The 13521-nt window shown below is 31.3% G+C and overlaps 5 protein-coding genes across 5 annotated transcripts; 3 read left to right on the plus strand and 2 right to left on the minus strand.

Annotated features, from left to right (window-relative positions):
- Positions 1–100: 100 nt before the first annotated feature.
- act22 (actin) lies at positions 101–3124 on the minus strand (the record flags this gene model as incomplete). The annotated part of the gene is made up of 5 exons (XM_020575776.1): positions 101–2257; positions 2333–2431; positions 2519–2681; positions 2751–2987; positions 3099–3124. The coding sequence occupies 5 exons, from the start codon at positions 3122–3124 to the stop codon at positions 101–103; spliced, it is 2682 nt and encodes an 893-aa protein (XP_020434571.1).
- A 1245-nt stretch (positions 3125–4369) lies between these two features.
- Positions 4370–6249, plus strand: PPL_04880 (OTU domain containing protein; the record flags this gene model as incomplete). The annotated part of the gene is made up of 4 exons (XM_020575777.1): positions 4370–4755; positions 4996–5300; positions 5382–5939; positions 6245–6249. The coding sequence occupies 4 exons, from the start codon at positions 4370–4372 to the stop codon at positions 6247–6249; spliced, it is 1254 nt and encodes a 417-aa protein (XP_020434572.1).
- A 66-nt stretch (positions 6250–6315) lies between these two features.
- Positions 6316–8002, minus strand: PPL_04881 (uncharacterized protein; the record flags this gene model as incomplete). The annotated part of the gene is made up of 5 exons (XM_020575778.1): positions 6316–6389; positions 6680–6734; positions 7008–7066; positions 7246–7424; positions 7971–8002. 5 exons carry the CDS (start codon positions 8000–8002, stop codon positions 6316–6318), a joined length of 399 nt encoding a protein of 132 aa, XP_020434573.1.
- A 487-nt stretch (positions 8003–8489) lies between these two features.
- On the plus strand, positions 8490–10977 carry PPL_04882 (uncharacterized protein; the record flags this gene model as incomplete). Its single annotated transcript, XM_020575779.1, has 10 exons — positions 8490–8618; positions 8683–8852; positions 8886–9246; positions 9311–9338; positions 9454–9693; positions 9750–10078; positions 10131–10191; positions 10219–10632; positions 10702–10847; positions 10918–10977. 10 exons carry the CDS (start codon positions 8490–8492, stop codon positions 10975–10977), a joined length of 1938 nt encoding a protein of 645 aa, XP_020434574.1.
- Positions 10978–11670: 693 nt separating this feature from the next.
- On the plus strand, positions 11671–13455 carry PPL_04883 (uncharacterized protein; the record flags this gene model as incomplete). Its single annotated transcript, XM_020575780.1, has 8 exons — positions 11671–11731; positions 11793–11845; positions 11910–11937; positions 11992–12285; positions 12339–12668; positions 12789–13064; positions 13206–13324; positions 13396–13455. 8 exons carry the CDS (start codon positions 11671–11673, stop codon positions 13453–13455), a joined length of 1221 nt encoding a protein of 406 aa, XP_020434575.1.
- Between the last annotated feature and the right edge of the window lie 66 nt (positions 13456–13521).

Raw genomic sequence — 13521 nt, forward strand, 5'->3', positions numbered from 1 at the left:
CAATTACATTAAACAAAGATATTGCTATCTAATCATCTTTGGAATGTTTAATTGTTAATAAAATTTAATTAATTTATTTATATTATTATTACTATTATTTTTAAAAACATTTTCTGTGTACAATTCCTTTTCCGTATTCTGCGTATTCTTGTTGAGTGATCCATTGATCTGCGAAACTCTTGAGGTCACCGAGTACCGATCCTCCACACCACACACTGTACTCACGTTTTGCAGGTGCAGTTATCTTGACGGGCATCGGTGAGAGGTGTTGCAACTCCTTCTCCAAACGCTTTTCGAAACCCGGTGAATTGGTGGTTCCACCGGACAACACAATGTTACTGTACAGGTCTTTACGGATGTCGATATCGCATCCCATGATAGTATCGTTGAGCAGGTGTTGGATACCACCGACATCGGTTCCAAGCAAGCTTGGCTCAAACAATGCTTCGTAGCATCGATATCGCTCATTTCCAATTTGTAGCACCTGTTTGTCGGGCATCGTGTAGTCCATGAGCAGACCGCTCTCGTTCTTTCCACTCTCGCTTGGATCTAACGATACAAACGATGTCTTTTCCTTGATGTCACGAACGATTTCACGCTCGGCTGTGGTGGTGAATGCATAGCCACGCTCGGTCAAGAGACGTGTCAAATACTCGGTGATGTCACGACCACCAATGTCAAGACGCTTTACATTGTGTGAAATACAGAAACCTTCGTAGATGGGAACGGTATGACATACACCATCACCACAATCCAATACGGTTCCAGTGGTTCTGCCACTGGCATAGAGTGAGAGCACCGCCTGAATAGCAATATAGAGTGCTGGCACTTGGAAACTCTCAAACATGATCTCCAACATCTTCTCACGATTTCCTTTGGGATTGAGTGGTGCTTCAGTAAGCAATACAGGATGCTTACTTGGATCCACTCGCAGCTCATTCATGAATGTGTATTCCCAGAGTGTTTCCATGTCGGTCCAGTTGGTAACAATACCATGTTCAATTGGATACTTTATCGAGAGCACACCACGCTTCGCTTGTGCTTCGTCACCTACATATTTGTCTTTACCCATTCCACGCATGACATTGTTGAACAATGGATAACCGATGATCGATGGGAATACACAACGTGGTTGTTCCTCACCTGCGAAACCAGCTTTAACAACACCACTTCCATTGTCAATGACCAATGTCTTTTCAGTGATCGATTGCAGTATTTCAACGTTTGACAATCTGACTTTCGATGCCTTTTGGAATTCGGCATACGATGGTGGCGCAGGAATGTCTGAGCCCATACTTCCAACGGAACTTTCAATAACGGCGGTGGAAGGTGTTTTATCAAAAGTAAGCTTACTTGTTTCCTTCCAGAGTTTCTCGAGTTCATCCTCCTCGGATTTCTCCACTTCGCCTGCCGACTCCTCCAAGATAAACAATTGCCAAGGGCTGTTTGAACATTGCTCACGATCGAGATAGACGGCCACTGCATAGCCACCGGCAATAGGTGGAACATAGGTAGCTGTGTAAGTTCCATTGTTATTATCCTTGACGGTACCGTAGATCTGTATTCCTGGGGGACCCTGTACGAATACATAGAAAGTATCGCCACCCTTTGTCATGAGAGCACCGCTGGCATCACGTGCCTGAATGGTGAATGTCGATGTCTTCTTTGGCACACCTTTAGTCAGACCGTCGCCAATACAAGTTACCTTGGACGCGTCTGTTACTGATGCCGCGGCGGTAACGCTGGCAATGAACGGTGACTTGGCAACTGGCTGATTTCCAAGATACACAGCAATAGCGTAACCACCGACTTTCTGTGGTACGAAACTTGCACTGTATGCACCGGTGCCAAGATCTTGTACTTTTCCATAGATCTGATCACCGTGTTCACCTTGAATCAACACATTGAACTTGTCACCGCCAACCGTTATCTTCTGACCCTTGGCGTCATACGACTGAATAGTGAACAGCGAATCTTGTCCAACCGTTCCACTTGTCAAACCTGGACCAAAACACTGTACCATCTTGGCATCACAAATCTTCTTCTCCTCAACGACAACAGTTGGAACCGATGGAAATTGTGGAACCGATGGAAACTCCAGCTTCGCTTCTGTAGCAGGAACCGAAGGGAAATCAAGAATAGCCTCCTGACTTACAACTGCTGTTGTTGCTGTTGGTGGTGAAGGTAATTGTTCAGCCAATGCATTCATTGTAAAATCTGGTATACTCTGTTGTAAATCTACTAATGGTGGTAATGTCTAAACAATACCAATAATTGGTTAATATCAATATCTATATCTATACATAATAATATTTTTGCAGAATGAACATACAGGTGTTTCCCATGCAATATTATGTTTCTTGGCAATATTACTAAGATAATAGTTGATAAGTGAATCTTCAGGTGGTTTATTTGATAATCTATGAAGAATCTATAATAATTATAAAAACAATTAGTAATTTGTTAATATTCTTATTGCTTATAGCTATTTGTATGTAATAAGAGTTCTATGATTTACCTTTGGATTTATACAACAACAATCAATACATTCCTCTGGGAATTTCTTACCAAACTTTTCAATCAATCTCTTTCTTATCTTGTAGAGTTCAACTTGTTTCTCTAGATATGGAGATGCAAAAATGATACTACAAACAGCTTCCTTTAGATCTTGTGGACATACTCTATAGAATGATCATGTATTAGATTTGAAATTTGTTATTGTTATACTATATATTGTTGGTGATACATACTTTATACCTTCTAATGCTCTAATTCTATTTCCCAAGGTTTCACAGTAGATCAAGAGAATACCAAGTACCTCTGTTTGATAGTCTTCATTGATGACAGAGACTGTCTTGACACGAGCTTGTTCCTCTTTGCCCAGAGAAAGCAGCTCTGCAATCTCACGTTTATGTACATTGCTCTGTTCTAAATTCTTATTTTTGTGTAACAACAATCTTGAATTTGCCAACTTTATGAGCATGCTCCTAAAGAAAATATTAAAACAACATCAATCATCATATACAAACAATCCAATATTAGTATATTAAAACAGATTTTAATTAACAAAACATTCAATCATATCATTCAACACATACATATTAGCAGCAGTGAACTTTGTCATTCTTTATAGTAACTTGTATAAATCTATTTAATGTGTATTTCTTATTCTTTTTTTTTTTTGATTTTACAATATTATTTATTATTTATTTATGATTAAAATATGTACAAAAATGATTATTTATTAATATTAAAAAAACTAATCTAATAATCTGATAAATAAATGTAACTTTAGTTTAATCACAATTATAAATTCATTTAATATTAAAATTGCAAAAAATTAAATTAAATTAACTATAAACTTGAGGTTGCAACCGTTGACTGCATAAGATTTTATAATAAAAGTAATCTTGGAAACTCAAGGTGTTTGAAAAAAATGTCTTTAAAACTTGGGTGTCAAACAAAGGGATAACTATATACTAAACAAATAGTATTACTATGACTATATCAATAACTGGTGTTATATTTTGAATATTCAAAAAAAATATTTTTTTTTTTTAGATTATCATAGCAACTGATTCATAGTGATTCAATATCATAAATCAAAAAGATAAAATATTATTGAGAGAGTGACTCAAAAGTCTGAGTACTTTATTAATTAACAAAGACAATATTAAAAAAGTTAAACTTTGATTTTCAATTAAATATTCACGAATTTTCTAAAAATTAATTAAAAATATAAATAGAAGAAAAGAAGAAAACAGCAAATATATTCAAAAATCGTTAGTTTTGTTTTTTTTTTTTTTGTTTTTTAGTTTTCGTTTATCTTTTATTTATTTTTATAGGTATGGTTAATTAAAGGTTTGTTTTATTTTTTATTCATTTGTATTATATCTATGTGATTGATTTAGAAAAATAAATAAAATAAAATAAAATAAAATAAAAATAAAAATAAACAAAAAATAGATTATTAAAAAAAAAAAAAAAACAAACTACCAACACACAATCTCTCATATTTTTTTTTTAATCATAATTAATTAAATTTTTAATTTATTTCACAAAAAAAAATATTTGTTTTGTGTCAACAAACACCTAGAGATTGAACTTATTATTTTATTTTATTTTATTTATCAATATTATATTAATTTTAGTAGTATCATTAATATTAGTTTACTATTTTTAATTAGATTGCAGATAGATTTAGTTATTGGCAACGAAACGACAAACACTACAACAAACAACAACACAATAATATTACGAAGAAGTTGTATCATTAGATTTAGATTAGGGTGCAAATTTTTAGTCAAAAACAGTAAAAAAAAAGAAAAAAAGAAAAAATAGATATACATAGTTGTTTGTTATTATTAGAATGGCATCGATAACACAACCACAGCAACAACAACAACCACCACCACAACAACAATTCCATAGAATGGATTTGATTTTAGAACAACTTCATTTTAGATTCTTGGAATTTCAACAAAGATATATTGGCGATGAGATTTCAGTGTTTAGACGTCTTCCCATAACAAAGAAATCGTATTCCAACGCCACTGTTAATATACACTATGGTGAGCATATCACCACTGGTCTCATTCCTTTTGCACTGCCACGCAATGGACAGATTCTCAATCAGATCTCACCGGATCTCTCGATATTCGATGCGTTGCAATACTACATGGATGGTGTGGCGTCGCTGATCGTCGCCAAGACACTCGATACGAAACACGACCGTTTCGACAAATCGATAAAGATGTATCTCTCCAAGTGTTCGCTGATGATCAGCATCGTCTCACAGCTGTGCTTGGCCAACCCGACACTGCCTACATCGTCGTCGCCAACCACGTCGGCATCGGGCAACCCGCTCATCAGCTACTTCAAGCAGGTTCTCGAGAATCTCAAGTTACTCTATGCCTACAGCTACGACGGCCAGGAGAACGACCAGCGTCTCAAGTACATCTATGCATCGTATCTCTTTGCATTACTTCACAGCAGCTATTGGAGCGTCTCACTGAACGCCATCGAAAAACTCAATAACACCGGAATCATCTATTCATTCCTTCGTCACATCTGTCAACTCTACCCGGAGCACTCTGAGTACGTCTACTCACTCGGCACATTCTGCTACTCCTACTTCAAACTTCACCAGAATGCACACCAAATCAGTGCAATTCGTTTCTTTAACCAACCAAGAGATAGAACCATCGATTTACACGTCTACTCCAAAATGCATTCTCTTCTCAAAGAATCAAACAAATCTTTCTTGATTGAAATGGAGAAACAACCAAGTCAAACAACAGGTAAATATTAATGACAATCAGATGATGTGTCATTCATTAAACAATAGTAACTAACTAACTTTATTATTAATTCATCTATAGATTATTGGTTTATATATGCAAAGACATGTTGTTTATTGGATATAGAGGAGAAAGCACAAAGTTGGATACAATTATATATTAATAATGCATTCGATAGAATAAAGTTGGCAAAGATTGTTGCTTCCGATCAAGACGTGGAGCCTTATCATACAAAGTCATGGTACAAGGAGATTATGCAGTCGGTCGAGTTGGAAGAGGTCAGAAGAGTCAAGGAAGAACAGGCAAAGATGGAACAACAACGCGTTGAGAGAGAACAACAGATGTTGTTGATTCAGCAACAGGAGGAAGCAATGAAGCAGTTGCAAAACCTGGCGATTGCCGATCAGTTTGAAATTATACCGAGTGCTGCCGATCAGTATCAAGAGATCAAACAAAGTCTTATCTGTGACGGTTACTCACCAAAGAATATGAATAACGACGCACTCTTGATTTCCTCGGTGATCTTGCTCAGTATGACTCAACCGAAAGAGGCAAAAGAGGCAGAGGCTGCCAAGAAGCGTTTGAACGACCGTCTCGATCTCTACATGCTCAAGAACAGCAAGGAGATTCCGGGTGACGGTAACTGTCAGATGCATGCGTTGTCCGACCAGTTGCACGGTGACTTGACTCACAGCCAAGAGATTAGAAAAACGATAGTCGATTGGCTGAGAAAGAACAAAGATTTCCTCTTCCCGAACGGTGCCACTCTCTGTCAGTTTGTCAACGGCAGTTGGGATGACTACTGCAATGAGATGGCCAAGAGCGGTATATGGGGTGACCATCTCACTCTTTTGGCAGCTGCCGAAATCTACAAAGCAAAAATCAGTATCATCTCATCGGTGGAGAGCACCAGCCACTTCTTTATTGAAATCATTCCAACCAAGATTGAAAACACCAAAGTATTACTACTTTCTCATTACTCTGAATTCCATTATGGTTCGCTTTGTTTTAAGAATTAAATTAATCGTTCTTCTCTTTTATTTTCACTAAAATTTAAATCATATTGTTTGTTTCTGTAATCTAAATCTACTTATTTAAAATAATAATTAAATAAATAAATAATCAATTGTATCAAATAATCTTAAAAATTGCGCATTTAATCAAACAAAATGACGGTTCGCTATACCACTTCCTTTTGATCAACTCTGGCGTATTGCAATAGTAATGTTAGGTGTTGACAATAGCTAACCTTTTTTAAGTCTATTTACGTTTCCGGAAACTTAAAAATTTAATTGACCAAATTAATTTTTTTTTGATTTGTTCATTTTAGATTCTTATAAAATGAGGCCAACAATGTCTCTGGTCAAACATCCGATTACAAGTACGAGCAGAGATGGAGATTGGATGACATTCAACGCGTGCATACAGGTTATTCTATTATAGTAGGAATGCATCTCTTACCTCTTTTTTCATATGTTATCAAGTTCATCATTACAATCTTTCATCAATGAAATAATCAAACGTTGTTCAATTATAATTTTAAAATAATGGTTAATTTATATAATAAGTTGTTTTATTTTATTAATTTTGGGTTATAATCAATATCTAGTTTCGAATTGTAAAGAACTACTGTTAGTTTTTTTTTATCTACCAGAACCCGAAAACAATATTTTACAAGTGATAGAGTTACTCTACCACAAGATTCACATAATAGGGTGTGTTTTGATTGTTGATAACTGTAACTTTAGCAGGGGACTGGGTAAGATCTATATTAAAGAAATAATTTTGACTGTCCAGTGTAGATGACATGCAAATAGATGATTTTCCGGCACCTACCGGAATCAATTTGTTTTTGTTGTACGGAGGGAGAGTCTAGTATATATTAAAAAAAAAAGTTAATTTTAAAAACAGATTATAATGATATCTATTGATTATGGTTGTTTACTTACAGAATAGATAGTCTTTTTAGCATTCAAACTAAGATGTCCAACAATTGTGTAGTTTGTAAGTGAATTTAGAAACAAGCAATTTAGTACATTCTTTTTGCTATTGTAATCAATCTCAATTATAGTGATATCTTCATGTTTGTCATTCGCTATGTGTGTTGCACTGACAATAATTTCACTATTCAAGTTATAACATACTCATTCCGTCTATATGAATTAAGTTTTGGTATTGACCTTTATTGTTTTTATTTCATTTTATTGAATTAGTATAAATTGAACAATGCCTTATGTCATTATAGTATATATTAATATTACCATTTTTTCTATTGACTCTTGTGAAGTTAACAATAATGTGATAACATGAATAGATCGAACAAAACTATTTGTGCAAACACAAAAAACGAAAAGATTTCTGATATGTGATAAAAATTCATATCTTTAAGTATTTGATTATGTTATTTGATTGTACTTTTTGTTAGATATAAATGAGTGATATTTATTCAAATACCACGTTGCATTATTTGACTTTTTTTTTTTTTGGCAAAAATACAAAATATCTTGAAAAGCAAGTTACCTATGTTTTTACTATTTTCGGAAAGTTCCTTCAACCCAACTCTAAATTGTGGCATTGAATTCATAAAATAGATTTTTTTGATGTATTTTAAATCCGAATTCATTTAGATGATATTTTTTTTGGACCCTAGTATGAAGGCGTTTCATTAACATCATGAGGATAATTTTGGTCAAAATACTCATTTTAAAGAAATTTTGAGGCTTGTTATTGGGCAAAAAAAAATTGTATACCAACGTTGCATTCTGATTTTGATCATCGACTTTGGTTCAGCCGATATTCTATTTTTTTTTGATTTTGATAGGTTGATGGAATCTCTTTTGAAACAATTAGATCTCTACCTATCAACTAAGGTATTTTTCTAGAAATTTGATTTTAAAGATTAGGTTTTTTTTTTTGGAAATCATTATTATCGCAAATTCCACACAAAAGCTGCAAAATTTATTCATTTTTTTTGGAGGGATAAAATGAAATTACACCAATAAAATTTTAAAAAACTTAGTAAAAATAATATCTTCTTTTTTTCTAGAGTGTCTACGTAGACATTCGGTGAAATCAAGTACAAAGATAAATAAGAATAGAGGGAGAAATGGTTTGTTGAAATAAAAAGTATAAATAGAAATAAAATTTGATTTTTATTTTAAAAAACTTGCTAATTGTAACTATTAAAAAATGAAATTATTTGTTACTATTTTATTATTATTGTCAACATTTTCCTTTTTCTCCAATAGTCAAAGTCTTGAAGAAGGAATATTTCTTTCTTTGAATCATGAATTTATTGTGGATCAAATAACAACGAATGTAAGAATATTCTTTCAAAATTTTTAAAAACTTAAATTATTTACTATTTTAATGTTGATTATAGCTTATTCCAGGTATTGCTTATGTAGTCGATAACATGAAGATTCCTGATCAGGAATTTAGTGATTTGGGAATGACATATAAATTCTATGATATCAAATTGTCTCTCAATAAGGATACTCCATTTTCAAATCCAGTCTTACAGACTAATTCACCTCAATTTACTCTTGGATTGTAAGTAATTTTATTTTATTTTAATTTTTAAAGATTGAATATTAAAATTGTAAATAGTTTTACTGGACTTGAAGTACTTTCTCAATTGGATACTTGGGATAAAGCAGGAACCACGATGACATATGGATTTCGTCTTTATAACAGTTACTCTTGCGTCACTTCTAATGTACCTATAGTTACTATTGTAGAAGGTCCAAACTTTGTCACTAATTTTAATATGGATTTCTCAAGTGAAACACCATCAATTGAATTCACCAGTTCAATGTGTAACCTGACATGTGCAACTATTGATATCATTGGATCAGGACATACTTGTGGAACTTGTGCAGGTGTAAAAAAAGTTATCGAAATTGGACTACATAAAAACCTTAAAAAAATTAATGATGACATTAATGTAAGTCCCAAAAACTAATTTAATTAAAATTTATTCAAAAACATTTACTAATTCTTTATTTTAGAATGAATTGAATAAAGAGATAGCTCCAAGTAAGTACTTTCAATACCTTTATTAACATTAATACTAATCATACATTAATAGGGATACTAAGCTTATTGTCTACCAATACAGTTCATCTTACCAAAAAGTTTTCTATTCAAATAGATAACAGAGGTTATTTATTTTCAGGCCTAGTGGATAATTTATTGTATTACACAATTGGAATGAATGGTACATTTTTCACAAAAGAGAGAGAAAATATTCCAGCTTTATATACTCCACAGGTTTTCAGCTCAATGTCATTTATTCCTACTGATGGTGTAGCCATTTTCACTCAAGGTGCAGTTAATTCTTTTTTAAATGCTATCTATTTTGAATTTCTTTCTCCAGAGTATATCATTCAAGGTAAACTTATATCCAATTGAAATATTTTTTTAATTTACTAATTTTTAAATATCTAGATCATTTTGCTTCAATAAATTTAAGTACTTCAGATCCAGATTTACAAGCAATCATCCCATTCTTCGTTCATATTCCTGATCACCAAGTTGATGTAGTCATTACTCCTTTTTCAAATTGGGATATCAATAGAGTTTCATCTTCTGGCAACGAATTCGTAATGTATATTTCAAATCCAATTATTCTTGTGTCTTTTATGGTATATGATATGCCACAAGTTTATGCCAATATTTCATTAAGTATCGATACCATGGCTATCATTAACATTGATATTGAAGATAATAAAGTTAAGGTCAACTTTGATAACACCAATTTTGATACCACTATCATAGTAAGTAAAATTTATATTAAAAATACAATTCAATACTAATTCTTTGTTACAGGAAGCTCCTCAAGGATTTAGTTTAGAGAATTGGACCGATGTCACTAATATCCTCTCTTTTGGTTTGTCGAATAAATATATTATTGAAGATCTTCCTGATATCTTAAAAAATATTATGGTATGGTACGATCCCTCTGAAGAAATCGTTATAGCCAACTTCCAACTATATCCAGATGCTCTTCGTATTAGAAATCAATATCATGAAATCACAAAAAACCTAACAATTCGATTCTTTGTTGATTCAAATGCTAATAATGTTTTCGATTCCAATGAAAAATTGTACACCGGTCACTCATGGGTTTCAGTTCAAGATTCTTATTCTAATAATATAACAGATTTCAAATCTTATTTTGGAAGTGAAATTGTTATTAGAAATAATGATGATTATCCATGGTCTCGCAAAGTGATGATTTCAACATTTGATAATCACTACCCAATTTCACCTATTTTCACAATCGAACCATTACAAACAGGTGTCATCTATATCCCAATATTTGATGATTGTAAGTATATTAATTATTTTTTAGAAAGAAACAAAAACAAAATATTAATTTATTTTTAATTTAAACTAGTTGATTGTGAAGATTGTTTTTGTTTTGGTCAAATCAAATCAGAAAGTCTTGTTCTCCAATTTAATACTGGTACCTACAACACCTCTCATTTTGGATATTGTCCAACGATTAACTCTCATCTCTGTATCCATTATTCTGTTCTCGATGTAAGTAAACTAATTTATTTGAAATATGAATCATTTTTAACTAATTTATATTTTTTTGTTTTTCGAAAAGTTCCCACCATATTGTGATGTCGAATTGAACCCAGATGGAATACTCACTGTTTCACATTAAAAAAAAAAAGAAATTAATAAAATTTAAGAAATTAATATTTTAGTTTTGGATAATTCTCTCCAAAATAAAAATCACCAATTTAGAGTCTTTGAAATAAAAAAATTTTGGTATTTGATTGAATTTTAAAAAATAAAGTAGTCAGAATTAAAAACAAAAAGAAAATTTATTTTAAAAATGTTGAACATAAAACAACATCCGACTACTAGTTTTTGATATCTTTAACGGAGATCATTGGATGAGGGTGAAAGAGAGAAAAATCATAACATATGTGGATTTTTCATTTTGATTGATTTATTTTAAATTAGATTTTTATTTTTTTTTCATTTTGTGATTGTGGACGTAGTCAAAGTCTTTTTTTACTTCATATCCACCTCTATTAAACAATTTGTTTAATTATAAAAAACAAAAAAAATGAAGATAATTTTATTTTTATTATTACTTTTTACTTATATTATTTTCTCCAAAGCAAAGAATGTAGAATCTGGTCTTTTTGTTTCTTTAACTTCAGATTTCATATTAAATATTGTTAATTCAAGAGTAATATATTTCAAAAAATAATATTTTTTTAAAAACATCTTTTTTAATATTATGATAGGTTATTCCAGGTACTATTTCAAAAGTAGAAAAAATTGAAATAGATGGAAATTATAGAGATTCTTTGTAGAAGGTCCAAACTTTGTCACCAATTTTAATATGGATTTCTCAAGTGAAACACCATCAATTGAATTCATCAGTTCGATTTATAACCAGACATGTAACTATTGATGTAATCGGATCAGGACATACTTATGGAACTTGTCCATTTGTAAAATAAGTCTTGGAAATTGGGCTATTAGAAGTCAATAATGAAATTAATAATGAAATTAAAGTATGTTCCAAAAAATTTTAAAAATATATTCATTTGAAAACATATTACTTATTGTTTATTATAGAAAAATTTGAATCAAGAAGTTGTTCCAAGTAAGTACTTAAATAATTTTAAATATATTTTTGTTTTACTAATAAAATTAATAGTTTTACTCTCTATTCTTTCAAGAAAAACTTTTTCTTTAATTGATGATCTTTCAATTAAATTAAATTCAAGAGGTTATTTATTTTCAGGAATAATAGATACAAGATTATATTACACAATTGGGTTAAATGGTACTTTCTACATTGAGGAGAGAGAAAATATTCCTACTTTGTATTCTCCTCAGGTATTAAATGAAAATGTATATCAATATTCAGATGGAGTAGCAATTTTCACTCATGGTTCTTTTGTAAATTCAATTTATTATGAATATATTTCTCCATACATTATTCTAAAAGGTAAAAATATATGGATATTGAAAATAGATTATTTCTAACTTTTCTTTTTTTAGATTCATTTGCAACCATCAATTTAACAACTTCAGATCCGGATTTACTAGAAATTATCCCATACTTTAGTAAAATTCCAGATCATCAAGTTGAAATTATTATCTCCCCCGTATCCACTTGGGTAATCCTTGACACTTTCCACAAAAGTATGAATGAATTCAATATGACTCTTTTCAATCCTAGTATTCAGGTATCTATTATGGTTATTGGAATGCCAGATGTTTATGCTAAGATTTCCCTTAGTATAAACACAATGGCAACCTTTTATTATCAACCTGAAATCAGAAAAACCAGTAATGTATCAAATGTCATTTCCTATGAAATGTCCCAGAGTAACTATACTATTAATCTTACACAGTATTTTGAAAGTTTTCAATTAGTTTACTTTCAAAATGAAGATTTATTTGTTGCATACTTCAATCTTACTTGAGAAGTTTTTACTTATTTTGAAGAACCTGAAAGCTCTTTGGTTTTTCAAAATGTTTCATTAAGATTCTTTGTTGATTCAAACTCAAATAATGTTTTCGATTCTAATGAAACTTTGTACACCGGTGAATCATGGGTTATTGTTGAAAATCCCAATAGTAAAACCGAATTCCAATCTTTCTTTGGAAGTGAAATTGTTATATTTACTAAGCATATCGATTCACCAACTAAGATAAGAATTTCAACATTTGATAATCACTACCCAATTTCACCAATATACACTATCCAACCCTATCAAGAAGGTATTTTTAATATCCCTATATTTGATGATTGTAAGAATTCTAATTTAATAGATTTTAAAAGATTTATTTTTCAAAAAAATATACTTACGTTATTAATTTTTTATCATTGTATATTTGATTGTGAAGATTGTTATTGTTTAGGTCAAATCAAATCAGAAAGTCTTGTTCTCCAATTTAATACTGGTACCTACAACACCACCCATTTCGGATATTGTCCAACGATTAACTCTCATCTCTGTATCCATTATTCTGTTCTCGATGTAAGTAAACTAATTTATGTGAAAGAAAATTGAATCATTTTTAACTAAAATATATTGTTTTTTTGGAAAAGTTCCCACCATATTGTGAAGTCGAATTGGAACCAGATGGAATACTCACTGTTTCACTTTAAAAAAGATATTGACAACCTCCAAAAAAAAAATTTGATAAATTTATCAAATCATCTAAAAATAAAAAT

The sequence above is a fragment of the Heterostelium album genome (assembly GCF_000004825.1).
Source record: "Heterostelium album PN500 unplaced genomic scaffold PPL_scaffold4, whole genome shotgun sequence".
NCBI classification, from domain to species: domain Eukaryota; phylum Evosea; class Eumycetozoa; order Acytosteliales; family Acytosteliaceae; genus Heterostelium; species Heterostelium album.